This window comes from Pelophylax lessonae (assembly GCF_965119305.1).
Source record: "Pelophylax lessonae genome assembly, chromosome: 4".
Classification (NCBI taxonomy): Eukaryota; Metazoa; Chordata; class Amphibia; order Anura; family Ranidae; genus Pelophylax; species Pelophylax lessonae.
Window position 1 is genome coordinate 614,840,996 of NC_138771.1, and position 19,819 is coordinate 614,860,814.

General features: G+C 43.8%; 1 protein-coding gene and 1 long non-coding RNA gene across 2 annotated transcripts in view; both read left to right on the plus strand.

The window, feature by feature from the left end:
• LOC309553585 overlaps positions 1-6,975 on the plus strand; it is a 14,464-nt gene extending 7,489 nt beyond the window's left edge. The window contains exon 3 of the long non-coding RNA XR_014225180.1: positions 6,839-6,975. This is a non-coding gene — a long non-coding RNA (uncharacterized lncRNA). The remainder of the gene's footprint in view (positions 1-6,838) is intronic.
• Positions 1-19,819, plus strand: part of LOC309552834 (A.superbus venom factor 1-like) — a gene marked incomplete at its 5' end in the record, with an annotated part of 218,648 nt that overhangs the window by 80,249 nt on the left and 118,580 nt on the right. The window contains one exon of the mRNA XM_082253743.1: positions 8,441-8,501. Within this exon, the coding sequence (XP_082109869.1) occupies positions 8,441-8,501 (61 nt within the window). The remainder of the gene's footprint in view (positions 1-8,440; positions 8,502-19,819) is intronic.

The window sequence follows — 19,819 nt, forward strand, 5'->3', positions numbered from 1 at the left end:
AGAAGTTTTGCTGTGCAGTGCGGTATCAAAGTTGGGCTACTTTAAAGCCGGGCTAGTGTGAACCTAGACTTAAGATTCGGTGGTGTTTTCTCAGGTGGGATGGGTGTGATATAGAATGAGTTAGTGCGGTTGATTTTCTAAAATTGGAGGGTGCAAAATCTGATGCAGCTGTGCATGGTAGTCAATCAGTTTCTAACTTCAGCTTGTTCAATTAAGCTTTGACAGAAACACCTGGAAGCTGAATGGTTTCTATGCAGAGCTGCACCAGATTTGTACTCTCTAGTTTTAGTAAATCAACCCCATATGATGGGGATGAGGTTTTCCTGATAGGCTTCCTGTCATATAAGACACAGGTACTAGTGCTGGGTTCTAGCTATGAAGGTGGGAACAATCTTTATGACAGAAAAGAGAGGGGTCTATGTTTCCTCCCTTTTGGATGGGTGTGATTTAGGATAGGGATGGTGTTTCCTTATGTAGAATGGACATATTTAAGGATGGCCTGGAGGATGGAGGGGTATGGGGTTTCCTCATGTGGGAAGTGTGTAATTTAGGGCAGGGATGGGAATTCCTCATATGATTTGTAAGGTAATTAAGATGGAATTGGATCTCTTCATGTAGAATGTGTGTAATTTAAGATGGGATTGTGTGACGGTACTCACCGTCACTGGGAGTGAAAGACAGATACTTAATGGTTTAGATTGCTTCAAATGGGGTCTGTATTTACACGTATGCTAATGTGTATTGTACTTAAAAGTCAGACAGGCTCTCCCTATTGTTTGTGTAATGAGGTGGGATATTCTGTCCAGACAGTTAGATAATTAGTTCAGGTAAATTCTATTTCTGTATACAATTTCATCTGCATATGATAATTTAATCAGGTAACCCCTGACCTGTGTGTGGTAATTTGATCAGGAGGGGGGTGTCCATGCTGTATATAAATTCTGTGTGACTGTTCAATAAAGTGTGATTCCAGTACAAGCTAAGTTGTCAGCTAGCTTTGTATGAGGGTGGCTGGGAAAATCTGGTATATATATATGTTCATGACTGCAAGGAAGCCATATACTGATGGAAGACCACAAACACAGTGTGGGTCGGCGGTTCCGATACAGATTGCATATTCTCATGTAGGATGGGTGTGATTTAGGATGGGAATGTTTTTTTTTTTTCTTATGTAGGATGTGCAGAATGGGATTTAAGATGTGATTTAAGATGGTGATGATGTTTCCTCATATAGGATGCATGTTATATAGGATGGGAGAGTTGGTTTCTTCATGTAGGATAGGTATGATTTAGGATGTGGATAATGCTTCCATTTGTAGGATTGGGTAATTTAGAATAGAATGGTGATTCTTCATGTAGAATGGATGCGATTTAGGATAAAGATAGTGTTTCCCCTTGGTTGATGGATGTGATTTAGGATGAGTATGGTATTTCCTCATGTAGAATGAGTGTGATTTAGGACAGGGATTATGTTTCCTCATGTAGCATGGGTGTGATATAGGACAAGGATGGGGTTTCCTTTTGTAGGATTCGTGTGGTTTTGAATGTGGATGGTGTTTACTTATGTCCAATATGTGTGATTTAGGACAAGAATGATGGTTCTTCATGAAGGATGCATGTGATATAGGTCAGGTATATGCTTTTCCCATGTTGGATATGTGTGATTTAGGGTACAGATGATGCTTCCTGATGTAGAATGTGTGTGATTTAGGATGGAGATGGTATTTCCTCATTGTAGATGGGTAGGATTTAAGATGGATGTTGTTTTCTCATGTACAGCGCCTTGAAAAAGTATTCATACCCCTTGAAATCTTCCACATTTTGTCATGTTACAACCAAAAACATAAATGTATTTTATTGGGATTTTATGTGATAGACCAATACACAGTGGCGCATAATTGTAAAGTGGAAGAAAATGATAAATGTTTTTCAACATTTTCATCAAATTAATAGAGTGTAATTTAATTTCAGTATAAGTACAGCTGTTCTGTGAAGCCCTCAGAGATTTGTTAGAGAACCCTAGGTGAACAAACAGCATAATGAAGGCCAAGGAACACACCAGACAGGTCAGGGATAGAGTTGTGGAGAAGCTTAAATCAGGGTTAGGCTATAAATATCCCAAGCTTTGAACATCTCACGAAGCACTGTCCAATTCATCATCTGAAAATGGAAAGAGTATGACACAACTGCAAGAGCTGCAGAGATCCACAGCTCAGGTGGCAGAATCTGTCCACAGGACAACTATTAGGCATGCACTCCACTAATCTGGCCTTCATGGAAGAGTGGCAAAAAGAAAATAATTGTTGAAAGAAAGCCATAAGAAGTCCTGTTTGCAGTTTGTGAGAAGCCATGTGGGGGACACAGCAAATATGTGGAAGAAGGTACTCTGGTCAGATGAGACCGAAATGGAACTTTTTGACCTAAAAGTAAAATGTTATGTGTGGCCGAAAACTAACACATCACAGGGACATCCTAAAGCATTTAATGTGAAAATGGCTTAATGTAGCTTAACTTGTAATAAAGTGTCTAAACCCTAACCACTTCAGCTCTGGAAGATTTTACCCCCTTAATGACCTGGCCATTTTTTGCAATTCGGCACTGCGTTGCTTTAACGGACAAATGCGCGGCCGTGCAACGCTGTACTCAAATACAATTGATGTCCTTTTTTTGCACAAATAGAGCTTTCTTTTGGTGGTATTTGATCACCTCTGCGGTTTTTAGATTTTGCGCAATAAACAAAAAAAGAGCGACAATTGTGAAAAAAAGCAATATTTGTTACTTTCTGCTATAAATTCCCAATAATAAAAAAAAAAAATTAAAAATCCATTTTTTTTATCAGTTTAGGCCAATATGAACTCTGCTACATATTTTTGGTGAAAAAAAAATCTCAAAAAGCATATTTTAATTGGTTTGCGCAAAAGTTATAGCGTTTATAATTATACAAACTAAGGGATTGATTTTTGGACTTTTTATTTATTTATTTTTTATTAATAATGGCGGTGATCAGCGATTTTTAGTTACACTGCGACATTGCGGAGGACAGATCGGACCCCTAACTGACATGTTTGACACTTTTTGTAGACCGTATAAAAAAGATCTTAGATGTTAACCAATTTCCCTCAAACTTCACACAATAGAAGACTCTATGACAACATATTCTGAACATTTCAGCTCATTTTGTAAATCATATCAAAAGTTATTCATATTAAACTATTTTTTTACAATCCTAAAACATTTAAAGTGCACAGCTTAATGTAAAACGAGCTTATTGTGTACAAAAGTACCTAATCCTCAATCAATTGCCTTGAAACTTTACACAGCCTAAGATCTTAGATTTCCAAACCTGTCCTAGAGGTTTCATGGATTTTGCTCTCCTGCAAGGCAAACTGAGGACATTAAGCTTGAATTTTAAGGGAGTCTAATTTTGCTTAATATACAAAAAAGAATTTCCCTCAAACTTCACACAATAGAAGACTCTGTCTATAGTAATGACAAGAGAACAGAGCGGCACCAGCTCTGTTCTCTTGTCATTCCTCCAGAGCTCTTCCTCGTTCCAGCAGGCAGCCACTGAGTGAGTATAGCCTCCCCACCTCGGATTAGAACTGGACTCTTTGCCCAACATCTCATCATGCTATCCCTAGTAATCGCTTACTTTAATTATCTATCATTTACTAGCAGTGCGCCATGACGCATTGTTTGTCTGTCTACAGTGTCTGCCTTGCTATCCAGATACTGCCAGCATACTGCATTTTCACTCTACCAAATGGGATTTCTAAGTGCACCAACTAAAGTGGCTAGCCAAAGATTCAAGGCCTTCCTCTTCCAAGGAACTGAAGGTATTGGTGGTATACGGGCAAACACACACATACCCAGGGCTCAGTATATATATTGCAAGAGAGAGGCTGAGACTGCTCTTGGGGTTGAGAGTCAGAGTACTGAACCAAATATACTCAAGTGGCTCCTTCGGGGTTAGCGCTACACATGTTATGCTTACCTGCTCTGTGCTGTAGATTTGCACAGGGCAGCCCCGATCCTCCTCTTCTCAGGTCTCTTTTCGGCTTTCCTGACCCCTTCCTCCCGCTGAGTGCCCCCACAGCAAGAAGCTTGCTATGGGGACACCCAAGGTGAGTCACCGCTTCCTGTGTCCATTCAGACATGGAGCTGTGGCCTGGCCCCACCTCTTTCTCTCATCATTGGCTAACTGATTTTGATTGACAGCAGTGGGAGCCAATGAAAAGTGGAGTTTTGGGCAGCTGAGACAATCCTGCAACAACGCTGGATCTAGATGGGGCTCAGGTAAGTAATAGGGGGGCTGAAGGGGGCTGCTGCACACAGAAGGTTTTTTTTATCTGAATGCATAGAATGAATTCAGATAAAAAATCCTTCTGCCATTACAACCACTTTAGGCTCTTTTTACATAAAGCTTTTCAAATTAAATGTTTTAGAATTGTAAAAAATAGCTTAATGTGAATAACTTTTGGTATGATTACCAAATAAGCTGATATTTTCGGAATACGTTGGCATAGACAGAGTCTTGTATTCTAAGAAGATTGGGAGAAATTGGTTAACATCAAAAACAAGCTTAATGTCCCTCCATTTTTTTTTGCTGTAGACTAAAATCTATGAACTTCTAGAATAGGTTTTGAAAATTGAAAAGTTAGGTTGTGCAAAGTTTCGAAGCAATTGATTGAGATTTAGGCACATTATGGCAAACAAAAGCCCTCTTCACATTAAGCCACATTTTAGGATTGTAAAATATAGCTTAAGGAATAACCTTTGGTATGATTTAGCAAATGACCTAAAACTTTCAGAATATGTTGGCATAGACAGTTTTGTATTCTATAAAGATTGGGGGAAATTGGTTAACATCTAAGCTCTTTTTTGTACATTAAAGTGATTGTAAAGTCTAGTTTTAAAAAATGTTATACTTGCCTCCTCTGTGCAGTTGGTTTTGCACAGAGCAGCCCAGATCCTCCTCTTCTCGGATCCCTCGTTCCAGCTCCTGGCCCCTCCCTCCTATCAAGTGCCCCCACAGCAAGCAGCTTGCTATGAGGGCACCCGAGCCGACCTGCACCTCTGTGTATCTATTCAGACATGGAGCTGCCGTTCGGCCCCGCTCCCTCTCTCTCCTGATTAGAAAACTGATTTTGATTGACATCAGCAGGAGCCAATGGCCCGCTGCTGTATCTCAGCCAATCAGGAGAGAGAGTCCCCGATGGCTGAGACTCTCATGGACATTTCTGGATAGAGAGGGGGCTCAGGTAAGTAATAGGGGGGCTGCTGCACACAGAAGGCTTTTTGTCTTAATGCAAAGAATGCATTAAGATGAAAAATCTTCTGACTGTACAACCACCTTAATGTCCCTCATTTTTTGTGGGAGACCAAAATCCATGAAACTTCTAGGATAGGTTTGAAAAGTTGAAAACTTAGGCTGTGCAAAGTTTCAAGACAATTGATTGAGGTTTAGGCACATTATGGTACATTAAGCTCTTTTTACATTAAGCTGTTCACATTAAATGTTCTAGGATTGTAAAAAAAAAAAAAGCTTAATTTACCAAATGAGCTGATATTTTCTGAATATGTTGTCATAGACAGAGTCTTCTATTGTGTGAGGTTTGGGGGAAATTGGTTCTCATCTAAGCTCTTTTCTGTACGTTAAGCCACATTCAGCTTCAAGCTTAATGTCATTATTTTATTTGTGGGAGACCAAAATCCATGAAACTTCTAGGACATGTTTGGGAAGTTGAGAACGTAGGTTGTGCAAAGTTGCAAGACAATTGATTAAGGATTAGACACTTTATTACACATTAAGCTACATTAGGCCATTTTCACATTAAATATTTTAGGATGTCAGCAGTGCACATCACCCTAAACACACCATCCCCACCGTGAAACATGGTGGTGGCCGCATCATGTTTTGGGGATGCTTTTCTTCAGCAGGGACAGGGAAGCTGGTCAGAGTTGATGGGAAGATGGATGGAGTCTAATACAGGGCAATATTAAAAGAAAACCTGTTAGAGTCTGCAAAAAACTTGAGCTGGGGCGGAGGTTCACCTTCCAGCACGACAATGACCCTAAACATACAGCCAGAGCTACAATGGAATGGTTTAGATCAAAGCACATTCATGTGTTAGAATGGCCCAGTCAAAGTCCAGACCTAAATCCAATTAAGAATCTGTGGCAAGACTTGAAGATTGCTGTTCATAGACGCTCTCCATCCAATCTGACAGAGCCTGAGCTATTTTGCAAAGAAGAATGGGCAAAAATAGAATTCTCTAAGATGTGTAAAGGTAGAGACATCCCCATAAAGACTTGCAGCTGTAATTGCAGCGAAAGGTGGTTCTACAAAATATTGACTCAGGGGGGCTGAATACAAATGCACGCCACACTTTTCACATATTTATTTGTAAAAAAAATGTTGAAAACCATATATCATTTTCCTTCCACTTCACAATTATCTGACACTTTTTGTTGTTCTATCACATAAAATCCCAATAAAATATGTTTATGTTTTTGGTTGTAATATGACAAAATGAGGGAAATTCCAAGGGGTATAAATTATTTTTTAAGGCACTGTAATATGAATGCGATTTAGAATAGGGAAGGTCTTTCTTCGATATCTTCGGATATCTGTGATTTAGGATGGGGTTATTGTAGGATGCATGTAATATAGAAGGTTGATGGGAGTTTCCTCATGTAGGATGGATGGGATATGGGACAAGTATGACATTTCTTTATGAAGGATTTCTGTTAATAATTTAGAACTTTTCTATAGAGTATTGTTTTTTTTTTTTTGTTTTTTTTAATATTCCTCTGTTCTTCAACATTGCATTTATAGGTATTTGTGTGGCTCCACCACTTGAAATTAAAGTTAGAAAAAGTTTTTTCATTGATCTAAAAATACCATTCACGGTGGAGCTAAATGAACAGGTGGAAATCTATGCCATTATTTTTAATAATCAGGAACATCAGATTAAGGCAAGTAAACCATATGAGAATCTCATTGACGTTTTGCCATTTCTGTATACAATTGTCAATCTTTATGAAACAATTGGGTAATTTACTAAAGGCAAATAGACTGTGGACTTTTCAAAGTTCTGTTTCACTCTGCAAGTGTAGTTGCCCCAAAGCTTAAGTGGGGTACACACTAGCAGAAAATGTGCCGAAAATTCCCGTCCGAGGTAAAATCTTGCGATTTTCGGCTAGCGTGTACACAACTTTCAGCAGCTGATGCCGACATTTTCAACGAAAAAAAATGGAGGGACGAACACCAAAATTTCTATCATCCGTCCCCAGATGACCAATTTTCGTTTAATGTGTATGCAGTACGCCCGCAAAATATCGGATACGAAAGGCCGCGCATGATATGAAGTTGCTGACGACCCGGAAGTCTAGGAACAAATGTCCCAAAAAAAAAAAAAAACTCGGACGAGAAATTTTGTGAACATTTATGCACTGTCAACTAAAAATGGTAATGAACGCTGAGCAAGAGAGAGAAAAATCTGAGGATATTTCGTCCGATTTCCGTCAAGTGTGTATGGGCCTTTAGTAAATGAGGTGAAACTTCACTTTGCAAAGAATTCCCAATCATGTTCAAGGAAAATTAAAAAAAAAAAAATACATTTTGGTTGCACATGATTGGATGATAGAAGTTAGCATAATTTCTGCTCTGGAGCAACTAAACTTTGCAAAGTGCACAGTCTATTTGGGTTTAGTAAATCAAACCCAATGTGCCCTAATGGCTCGTTTCCACTGAGCGTTATGGTACGGTTCGGTTCGGTACGGTACGCTATTTATGCCGTTTCCATTATGAATGGTACCCTAATTCCGAACCGTACAGTACCACTTTTTTGGTACCCTTTCTTTGGGGTACCAAGCACATTAGTACCGTACCAACAGGGTGGAGCTACACTCTGCATAACTTTGCTTGGTTGACAGAGAATCGTCTATCACAGCTTTCCTGCTACACCACACCTATCATGAAAGGGTACTATTGGCAGTGGAAACGCTATGTGTACCGTTCTGAACCGTACCGTACTGAACCGAACCGTACCGTACCACTCAGTGGAAACGAGGCACAAGATGCATTTTAATGTTAAGCCTGCTGATTCAAATGACTCATTAAACTACCTTGGGGGAAGGTGAAAAGCTAGATACACTATGCATGTTGTTTAAGCTAATTTGAAAAACTTTAATAATTACTACAGTGAGCAACGGTCATTCTGAAAAATGTGCTTCACAGGCTACTTATTTATCAGCCTGCCTCTTGGATGTACTTTGATTTCGCGTTAACTCATGGTTAGGGGAAAAAACTAAATGAGCCATTTTGATAATATTTTGGCACAAAAAGATGTTTGCTGTATTTAGTTTTAGGTTAGGCTTATACAGTAGCTTCAGAACTTGCACAGCCTACAAAAACTGTATGCAAATAGTAAAAATGAATCCTGGCCAATATATTCTTCTTCTATTCCATAATGTCATTTACTATAATTAGGACTAGGGTTGAGCGGACACCTAGATGTCCGTGTTCGACGGGTTCGGCCGAAGTTTTAAAAAAAGTCCGGGTCCGTGTCCCGGACTTTTGCCGAACTTTTCCCGGACACCGAACCCCATAGAAGTCAATGGGGACCCGAACTTTAAGGCACTAAAATGGCTCTAAAACACCAATGGAAAGGGCTAGAGTGCTGCAAATGGCAGCAAAACGTAGTTAAGAGCATGGCAAGTGCTCTGCAAACAAATGTGGATAGGGAAATAACTTAAAACAACAAAAAAAACCAGAAAAATAAAACAATGTTCTTCATCTCTGAAGGACGAGGCCCATATGGAGTAGGAGGGAGGTTGAGGTGGTGGTGGATGTGGCGGTGTCATAGGCGTGCGCACAGGGTGTGCCGGGTGTACCTGGGCACACCCTAATCACCTAGGGCACATAGCATTATCGCTCTGTTTGCCAGTGAGGAGATGGGAAAGATCTCCCTCGGACCTGCTCTGCTCTATTTCTCTTTGCCAGCAGGGAGAGTAATGTATCGGGGCCATGTACATGTAGGCAAACACATGCATGTGTATTTCAACTTTGGGGTGCACACCCTAATGCAATAGGCTGCGCACACCTATGGGCGGTGTAGGTGGAAGCGGCGGTGGAGGAGGACCAGGGCCGGATTAAGAGCATCATGGTCTTGGTGCTGAGGATTTTGAAGGGCCTTAAGGGCCGTGCCTTGGCATGCACCCAGAGGAGGAAGGGTGCAGCCATGCATGCCTAATTCAACATGGGATGCTGTCTCTGAAGCCCATAAACACATCCATGCATCGGCAACTGTCCCTCCTTGTCCGGCCTTCGTGCTGTGTGGGGAGGTTCTGAGGGTGCTGCCTGGGGAAGCGAGCATAGAAGCCAGACTTCTGTGTTTACAAGTGACAGAAGAGCGGTAACAGTGAATATGGCCAACCCGGGGCCTATATAAAAGGTAGGGGTCTGGAGCTGCAGCTCCAATAGCCCCTACGTTAATCTGGCCCTGAGGAGGAGGACGAGGTAGCCAACACTGCTTCTTTTCACAAATTTTAAATGAGGGTACACCCCAAAAGAGTGAGAGAGCAAAAATGGAACAATGGGTGGGTAAGGTCGGTATCCATTGCTATTCTGCATAAGGTACGGAAAAGTCCAGTGGGATCCATGCCTGGTTCATTTTAATGAACGTGAGCTTGTCCACATTATCTCTGGACAGGCGGCTGGGCTTGTCTGTTATAACGCCCCCAGCCGTGCTAAATACCCGTTCAGATAATACACTGGCTGCAGGGCACGCCAGCACCTCCAAGGCGTAAAGGGCAAGCTCAGGCCATGTGCCCAATTTGGAGACCCAGAAGTTGAAGGGGGCAGACCCGTCATTCACTACATGTAGGCGTGTGCACACATACTGCTCCACCATGTTGGTAAAATGCTGCCTCCTGCTAAGACGTTCCATCTGAGCTGCTGGTGCTGCTGTTTGTTGTGGCGTGCTGACAAAGCTTTTCCACATTTCGGCCATGCTAACCCTGCCTTCTGAGGTGCTGGCGGTGCCCTGGTTGCGTTGGGGACCTCCTCCTCCTCCTCTGCCTTGTGCTTTCACTGTGGCCCCGCTGTCAGATGGGAATGCCAGCAGCATGGCATCTACCAGCGTGCGCTTGTACTCGCGCATCTTGCGATCGCGCTCCAGTGAGTGAATTAAGGACGGTACGTTGTCCTTGTAACGGGGATCCAGCAGCGTGGCCACCCAGTAATCAGCACAAGTTAGAATGTGGGCAAGTCGGCGGTCGTTGTGGAGACACTGCAGCATGTAATCGCTCATGTGTGCCAGGCTGCCCAGAGGCAACGAAAGGCTGTCCTCTGTGGGAGGTGTATCGTCCGTGTCCTCTGTATCCCCCCAGCCACGCACCAGTAATGGCCATGAGCTGGCCTGGGTGCCACCCTGCTGTGAACATGGTTCCATCTCCTCCTCCAGCTCCTCCTCCTCCTCATCCTCCTCATCCTCCTCATCCTCCAGAACTGTGCCCCTGCTGGACAATTGTGTCCCTGGCGTTTGTGTGTGCAGGAACCCACCCTCGGAGCCCCTTGCGAATGACTGCCCTGAAAGCCTTGGAAATGTTACCTCTTCATCCTCCTCCTCCTCCTCCTCCTCCTCCTCCTCCTCATCCTGTGCCACATCCTCTTCCATCATCGCCCGAATTGTTTTTTCAAGGAGGCATAGAAGTGGGATAGTTAAGCTGAGAACGGCGTCATCGCCACTGGCCATGTTGGTGGAGTACTCAAAACAGCGCAACAAGGCACACAGGTCTCGCATGGAGGCCCAGTTATTGGTGGTGAAGTTGTGCTGTTCCGCAGAGCGACTCACGCGTGCGTGCTGCAGCTGAAACTCCACTATGGCCTGCTGCTGCTCGCACAGTCTTTCCAGCATGTGCAAGGTGGAGTTCCACCTTGTGGGCACGTCACATATGAGGCGGTGAGCGGGAAGGCCGAAGTTACGCTGCAGTGCTGCCAGGCGAGCAGCAGCAGGGTGAGAACGCCGAAAGTGCGCACAAACGGCCCGCAGTTTCTGCAGCAGCTCTGACATATCGGGGTAGTTTTTAAGGAACCTCTGCACCACCAAATTCAGCACATGCGCCAGGCAAGGGATGTGCGTCAAACCGATTAGGCCCAGAGCTGCTATGAGATTTCGCCCGTTATCGCACACCACCAGGCCGGGCTTGAGGCTCGCTGGCAGCAACCACTCATTTGTCTGCTGTTCCATGCTCCTCCACAACTCCTGCGCGGTGTGTGGTTTGTCCCCCAAACAGGCAAGTTGTAAAACTGCCTGCTGTCGTTTACCCCTGGCCGTGCTGAAGTTGTTGGTGAAGGTGTTACGCTGTCCGGATGAGGAGGCGGTAGAGGATGAGGAAGCGGAGTAGGAGGAGTTAGGAACAGGAGGCAAACTGAAGCGCCCTGCAATCCTCGGTGGTGGAAGGACATGAACCAAATTGCTATCCGCCTCAGGCCCATCCGCCACTGCATTTACCCAGTGTGCCGTTAGGGAGATATAACGCCTCTGACCGTGCTTACTGGTCCACGTATCGGTAGTTAGGTGGACCTTGGCACAGATGGCGTTGCGCAGTGCACACCTGATTTTTTCCCCCACTTGGTTGTGCAGGGAAGGGATGGCTTGCCTGGAAAAGTAGTGGCGGCTGGGCACGACGTACTGTGGGACAGCCACCGACATAAGGTTTTTAAAACTGTGCGTCTCCACCAGACGGAATGACAGCATTTCAAAGCCAATAATTTTGAAATGCTGGCATTCAGGGCCAGGGATCGCGGGTGGGTAGGGGGGTACTTCCTCTTCCTCTCAAGTGTTTGGGAGATGGAAAGCTGAACTCTTCCACGGGACATTGTGGAGATGGTTGTTGGTGACCTAGGTGGTGGTGTTGCTGACAGATCGTCTGTTTGCGGGGTGGCAGGTGCCGGTATCACTACAGATGTGGCTGGAGCGGTCGAGACTGCAGCAGAAGAGGAAGCAGGATGAGCCAGAGACGTTTCTTGGTTTTGAAGGTGTGTACTCCACTGCAGCTCGTTCTTTGCACTTAGATGCCTGATCATGCAGGTTGTGCTCAGGTTGAGAAGGTTTATGCCTCGCTTTAGGCTCTGATTGCACAGGGTGCAAACCACTCGTGTCCTGTCATCAGCACATTTTCTAAAGAACTTCCACGCTAGAGAAATCCTTTGAGCTGGCTTTGGTGCACTCGTTCCCTTGCTGCGTTGGGCAGTAGCAGGCGTAGTGTCTAGGGCACGGCTGCTCCGCTTCTGCACTCTGCTCCCTCTTCTGCTGTGCTGGTGGCTCTGTGCGACCACCGCCTCTTCCTCCAAACTACTCAGGTCACCTGCATGACCTTCATTCCATGTGTGGTGGAGGACCTCATCGTCCTCCACATCATCTTCCACCCAGTCTTCACCCCTGCCCTCCTTGTCAGTCTCCACAATGCTGAAAGTCGCAGCAGTTGGCACCTGCGTTTCGTCATCATCGGAGACGTGCTGCGATGGTCCTTGTATGTACTCATCTTGAGAAATAAGTGGTTGGGCATCGCTGCACTCAATCTTTTCCACTTCTGGGGCAGGGCTAGGTGGATGGCCCTGGGAAACCCTGCTGACAGAGTCCTCAAAAAGAAGAAGAGACTGCTGTATGGCTTGGGGCTCAGACTGCTTGCCTGATTTGCAAGGGGGTGAGGTGAAAGACGGTTGGACATCGGCTGCAGGTGCCAACTGTGACCTTTCTGCAGTAGACTGGGTGGGAGACAATGTGAAGGAACTGGAGGCACTGTCAGCAGCAAACCAATCTACTATCGCCTCTACTTGTTCTGGCCTCATCACTTCTAGAGGCGTATGATGCCCTACCAAATACTGATGCAGGTTCTGTCGCCTACTCACACTTGAGGAAGGTGTTTCACTTGTGCATGTAGCTGGCACAGATCGACCACGTCCTCTCCTTGCAACAGGAGCTCTAGCAGCAGCACCACGACCCAGGCCACGGCCCTTATTTGACGGTCTCCTCATATTTCTGTAATTTAAGATCTTGCCCTAGAAAGGTTTTTATTGAATAGCGGAATAGGAAATATGATCCAAAAAAGTGTATGTATCTCACACGTACACAACCACACTAGGCCCCAATTACTATTGTTTCTACCCCTAAAAGGATGGATGAGGAGTAGGAGGAGTATGGAACAGACAGCACCCTCAAATCTTCAGAAGTATGAGATGAACCTCAAAAACTTGGAAAGGTGGATCTCACACGTACCGACACAGACTATCCCGCAATTCAATTGATCCTCAAAGGTTTTTATTGAATAGCGGAATAGGAAATATGATCAAAAAAAGTGTATGTATCTCGCACGTACACAGCCACACTAGGCCCCAATTACTATTGTTTGTACCCCTAAAAGGATGGATGAGGAGTAGGAGGAGTATGGAACAGGCAACACCCTCAAATCTTCAGAAGTATGAGATGAACCCCAAAAACTTGGAAAGGTGGATCTCACACGTACCGACACAGACTATCCCGCAATTCAATTGATCCCCAAAGGTTTTTATTGAATAGCGGAATAGGAAATATGATCAAAAAAAGCGTATGTATCTCACACGTACACAACCACACTAGGCCCCAATTACTATTGTTTGTACCCCTAAAAGGATGGATGAGGAGTAGGAGGAGTAGGAGGAGGAGTATGGAACAGGCAGCACCCTCAAATCTTCAGAAGTATGAGATGAACCCCAAAAACTTGGAAAGGTGGATCTCACACGTACCGACACAGACTATCACGCAATTTAATTGATCCCCAAAGGTTTTAATTGAATAGCGGAATAGAAAATATGATCAAAAAAAGTGTATGTATCTCGCACGTACACAGCGACACTAGGCCCCAATTACTATTGTTTGTACCCCTAAAAGGATGGATGAGGAGTAGGAGGAGTATGGAACAGGCAGCACCCTCAAATCTTCAGAAGTATGAGATGAACCCCAAAAACTTGGAAAGGTGGATCTCACACGTACCGACACAGACTATCCCGCAATTTAATTGTTCCCCAAAGGTTTTAATTGAATAGCGGAATAGAAAATATGATCAAAAAAAGTGTATGTATCTCGCACGTACACAGCGACACTAGGCCCCAATTACTATTGTTTGTACCCCTAAAAGGATGGATGAGGAGTAGGAGGAGTAGGAGGAGGAGTATGGAACAGGCAGCACCCTCAAATCTTCAGAAGTATGAGATGAACCCCAAAAACTTGGTAAGGTGGATCTCACACGTACCGACACAGACTATCACGCAATTTAATTGATCCCCAAAGGTTTTAATTGAATAGCGGAATAGAAAATATGATCAAAAAAAAGTGTATGTATCTCACACGTACACCACCACACTAGGCCCCAATTACTACTGTTTGTACCCCTAAAAGGATGGATGAGGAGTAGGAGGAGGAGTATGGAACAGGCAGCACCCTCAAATCTTCAGAAGTATGAGATGAACCCCAAAAACTTGGAAAGGTGGATCTCACACGTACCGACACAGACTATCACGCAATTTAATTGATCCCCAAAGGTTTTAATTGAATAGCGGAATAGAAAATATGATCAAAAAAAAAGTGTATGTATCTCACACGTACACCACCACACTAGGCCCCAATTACTATTGTTTGTACCCCTAAAAGGATGGATGAGGAGTAGGAGGAGTATGGAACAGGCAGCACCCTCAAATCTTCAGAAGTATGAGATGAACCCCAAAAACTTGGAAAGGTGGATCTCACACGTACCGACACAGACTATCCCGCAATTTAATTGTTCCCCGAAAGGTTTTTATTGAATAGCGGAATAGGAAATATGATCAAAAAAAAAGTGTATGTATCTCGCACGTACACAACCACACTAGGCCCCAATTACTATTGTTTGTACCCCTAAAAGGATGGATGAGGAGTAGGAGGAGTATGGAACAGGCAGCACCCTCAAATCTTCAGAAGTATGAGATGAACCCCAAAAACTTGGAAAGGTGGATCTCACACGTACCGACACAGACTATCCCGCAATTCAATTGATCCCCAAAGGTTTTTATTGAATAGCGGAATAGGAAATATGATCAAAAAAAGTGTATGTATCTCACACGTACACAACCACACTAGGCCCCAATTACTATTGTTTGTACCCCTAAAAGGATGGATGAGGAGTAGGAGGAGTAGGAGGAGGAGTATGGAACAGGCAGCACCCTCAAATCTTCAGAAGTATGAGATGAACCCCAAAAACTTGGAAAGGTGGATCTCACACGTACCGACACAGACTATCACGCAATTTAATTGATCCCCAAAGGTTTTAATTGAATAGCAGAATAGAAAATATGATAAAAAAAAAGTGTATGTATCTCACAGGTACACCACCACACTAGGCCCCAATTACTATTGTTTGTACCCCTAAAAGGATGGATGAGGAGTAGGAGGAGTATGGATCAGGCAGCACCCTCAAATCTTCAGAAGTATGAGATGAACCCCAAAAACTTGGAAAGGTGGATCTCACACGTACCGACACAGACTATCCCGCAATTCAATTGATCCCCAAAGGTTTTTATTGAATAGCGGAATAGGAAATATGATCAAAAAAAGTGTATGTATCTCACACGTACACAACCACACTAGGCCCCAATTACTATTGTTTGTACCCCTAAAAGGATGGATGAGGAGTAGGAGGAGTAGGAGGAGGAGTATGGAACAGGCAGCACCCTCAAATCTTCAGAAGTATGAGATGAACCCCAAAAACTTGGAAAGGTGGATCTCACACGTACCGACACAGACTATCACGCAATTTAATTGATCCCCAAAGGTTTTAATTGAATAGCGGAATAGAAAATATGATCAAAAAAAAGTGTATGTATCTCAAACGTACACCACCACCCTAGGCCCCAATTACTACTGTTTGTACCCCTAAAAGGATGGATGAGGAGTAGGAGGAGGAGTATGGAACAGGCAGCACCCTCAAATCTTCAGAAGTATGAGATGAACCCCAAAAACTTGGAAAGGTTGATCTCACACGTACCGACACAGACTATCACGCAATTTAATTGATCCCCAAAGGTTTTAATTGAATAGCGGAATAGAAGATATGATCAAAAAAAAGTGTATGTATCTCACACGTACACCACCACACTAGGCCCCAATTACTATTGTTTGTACCCCTAAAAGGATGGATGAGGAGTAGGAGGAGTATGGAACAGGCAGCACCCTCAAATCTTCAGAAGTATGAGATGAACCCCAAAAACTTGGAAAGGTGGATCTCACACGTACCGACACAGACTATCCCGCAATTTAATTGTTCCCCGAAAGGTTTTTATTGAATAGCGGAATAGGAAATATGATCAAAAAAAGTGTATGTATCTCACACGTACACAACCACACTAGGCCCCAATTACTATTGTTTGTACCCCTAAAAGGATGGATGAGGAGTAGGAGGAGTATGGAACAGGCATCACCCTCAAATCTTCAGAAGTATGAGATGAACCCCAAAAACTTGGAAAGGTGGATCTCACACGTACCGACACAGACTATCCCGCAGTTTAATTGTTCCCCGAAAGGTTTTTATTGAATAGCAGAATAGGAAATATGATCAAAAAAAGTGTATGTATCTCACACGTACACCACCACACTAGGCCCCAATTACTACTGTTTGTACCCCTAAAAGGATGGATGAGGAGTAGGAGGAGTATGGAACAGGCAGCACCCTCAAATCTTCAGAAGTATGAGATGAACCCCAAAAACTTGGAAAGGTGGATCTCACACGTACCGACACAGACTATCACGCAATTCAATTGATCCCCAAAGGTTTTTATTTGAATAGCGGAATAGGAAATATGATCAAAAAAAGTGTATGTATCTCACACGTACACAACCACACTAGGCCCCAATTACTATTGTTTGTACCCCTAAAAGGATGGATGAGGAGTAGGAGGAGTAGGAGGAGGAGTATGGAACAGGCAGCACCCTCAAATCTTCAGAAGTATGAGATGAACCCCAAAAACTTGGAAAGGTGGATCTCACACGTACCGACACAGACTATCACGCAATTTAATTGATCCCCAAAGGTTTTAATTGAATAGCGGAATAGAAAATATGATCAAAAAAAAAGTGTATGTATCTCACACGTACACCACCACACTAGGCCCCAATTACTACTGTTTGTACCCCTAAAAGGATGGATGAGGAGTAGGAGGAGGAGTATGGAACAGGCAGCACCCTCAAATCTTCAGAAGTATGAGATGAACCCCAAAAACTTGGAAAGGTGGATCTCACACTTACCGACACAGACTATCCCGCAATTTAATTGTTCCCCGAAAGGTTTTTTATTGAATAGCGGAATAGGAAATATGATCAAAAAAAGTGTATGTATCTCACACGTACACCACCACACTAGGCCCCAATTACTATTGTTTGTACCCCTAAAAGGATGGATGAGGAGTAGGAGGAGTATGGAACAGGCAGCACCCTCAAATCTTCAGAAGTATGAGATGAACCCCAAAAACTTGGAAAGGTGGATCTCACACGTACCGACACAGACTATCCCGCAATTCAATTGATCCCCAAAGGTTTTTATTGAATAGCGGAATAGGAAATATGATCAAAAAAAGTGTATGTATCTCACACGTACACAACCACACTAGGCCCCAATTACTATTTTTTGTACCCCTAAAAGGATGGATGAGGAGTAGGAGGAGTAGGAGGAGGAGTATGGAACAGGCAGCACCCTCAAATCTTCAGAAGTATGAGATGAACCCCAAAAACTTGGAAAGGTGGATCTCACACGTACCGACACAGACTATCACGCAATTTAATTGATCCCCAAAGGTTTTAATTGAATAGCGGAATAGAAAATATGATCAAAAAAAAAGTGTATGTATCTCACACGTACACCACCACACTAGGCCCCAATTACTATTGTTTGTACCCCTAAAAGGATGGATGAGGAGTAGGAGGAGTATGGAACAGGCAGCACCCTCAAATCTTCAGAAGTATGAGATTGTGTTCACTGTACCCCACAAAGATTGTGTTCACTGCACCCCACAAAGATTGTGTTCACTGTACCCCACAAAGATTGTGTTCACTGCACCCCACAAAGATTGTGTTCACTGCACCCTAAAAGGATTTTGTTCACTGCACCCCAAAAAGGATGTTGTTCACTGCACCCCAAAAAGGATTTTGTACACTGCACCCCAAAAAGATTGTGTTCACTGCACCCCACAAAGATTGTGTTCACTGCACCCCACAAAGGATTTTGTTCACTGCACCCCAAAAAGATTGTGTTCACCGCACCCCAAAAAGGATTTTGTTCACTGCACCCCACAAAGATTGTGTTCACTGCACCCTAAAAGTATTTTGTTCACTGCACCCCAAAAAGATTGTGTTCACTGTACCCCCCAAAGATTGTGTTCACTGCACCCCACAAAGATTCTGTTCACTGTACCCCACAAAGATTGTGTTCACTGTACCCCACAAAGAATGTTGTTCACTGCACCCCACAAAGATTGTGTTCACTGCACCCTAAAAGGATGTTGTTCACTGCACCCCACAAAGATTGTGTTCACTGCACCCTAAAAGGATGTTGTTCACTGCACCCCAAAAAGGATGTTGTTCACTGCACCCCAAAAAGATTGTGTTCACTGCACCCCACAAAGATTGTGTTCACTGCACCCCACAAAGGATTTTGTTCACTGCACCCCAAAAAGATTGTGTTCACTGCACCCCAAAAAGGATGTTGTTCACTGCACCCCAAAAAGGATTTTGTTCACTTCACCCCAAAAAAAGATTGTGTTCACTGCACCCCACAAAGATTGTGTTCACTGCACCCCACAAAGGATTTTGTTCACTGCACCCCAAAAAGATTGTGTTCACTGCACCCCAAAAAGGATTTTGTTCACTGCACCCCACAACGATTGTGTTCACTGCACCCTAAAAGGATTTTGTTCACTGCCCCCCAAAAAGATTGTGTTCACTGTACCCCCCAAAGATTGTGTTCACTGCACCCCACAAAGATTCTGTTCACTGTACCCCACAAAGATTGTTTTCACTGCACCCTAAAAGGATGTTGTTCACTACACCCCACAAAGATTGTGTTCACTGCACCCCAAAAGGATGTTGTTCACTGCACCCCAAAAAGGATGTTGTTCACTGCACCCCAAAAAGATTGTGTTCACTGCACCCCACAAAGATTGTGTTCACTGCACCCCACAAAGGATTTTGTTCACTGCACCCCAAAAAGATTGTGTTCACTGCACCCCAAAAATGATTTTGTTCACTGCACCCCACAAAGATTGTGTTCACTGCACCCTAAAATGATTTTGTTCACTGCATCCCAAAAAGATTGTGTTCACTGTACCCCCCAAAGATTGTGTTCACTGCACCCCACAAAGATTCTGTTCACTGTACCCCACAAAGATTGTGTTCACTGCACCCTAAAAGGATGTTGTTCACTGCACCCCACAAAGATTGTGTTCACTGCACCCTAAAAGGATGTTGTTCACTGCACCCCACAAAGATTGTGTTCACTGCACCCTAAAAGGATGTTGTTCACTGCACCCCAAAAAGGATGTTGTTCACTGCACCCCAAAAAGATTGTGTTCACTGCACCCCACAAAGATTGTGTTCACTGCACCCCACAAAGGATTTTGTTCACTGCACCCCAAAAAGATTGTGTACACTGCACCCCAAAAAGGATGTTGTTCACTGCACCCCAAAAAGGATTTTGTTCACTGCACCCCACAAAGATTGTGTTCACTGCACCCCACAAAGGATTTTGTTCA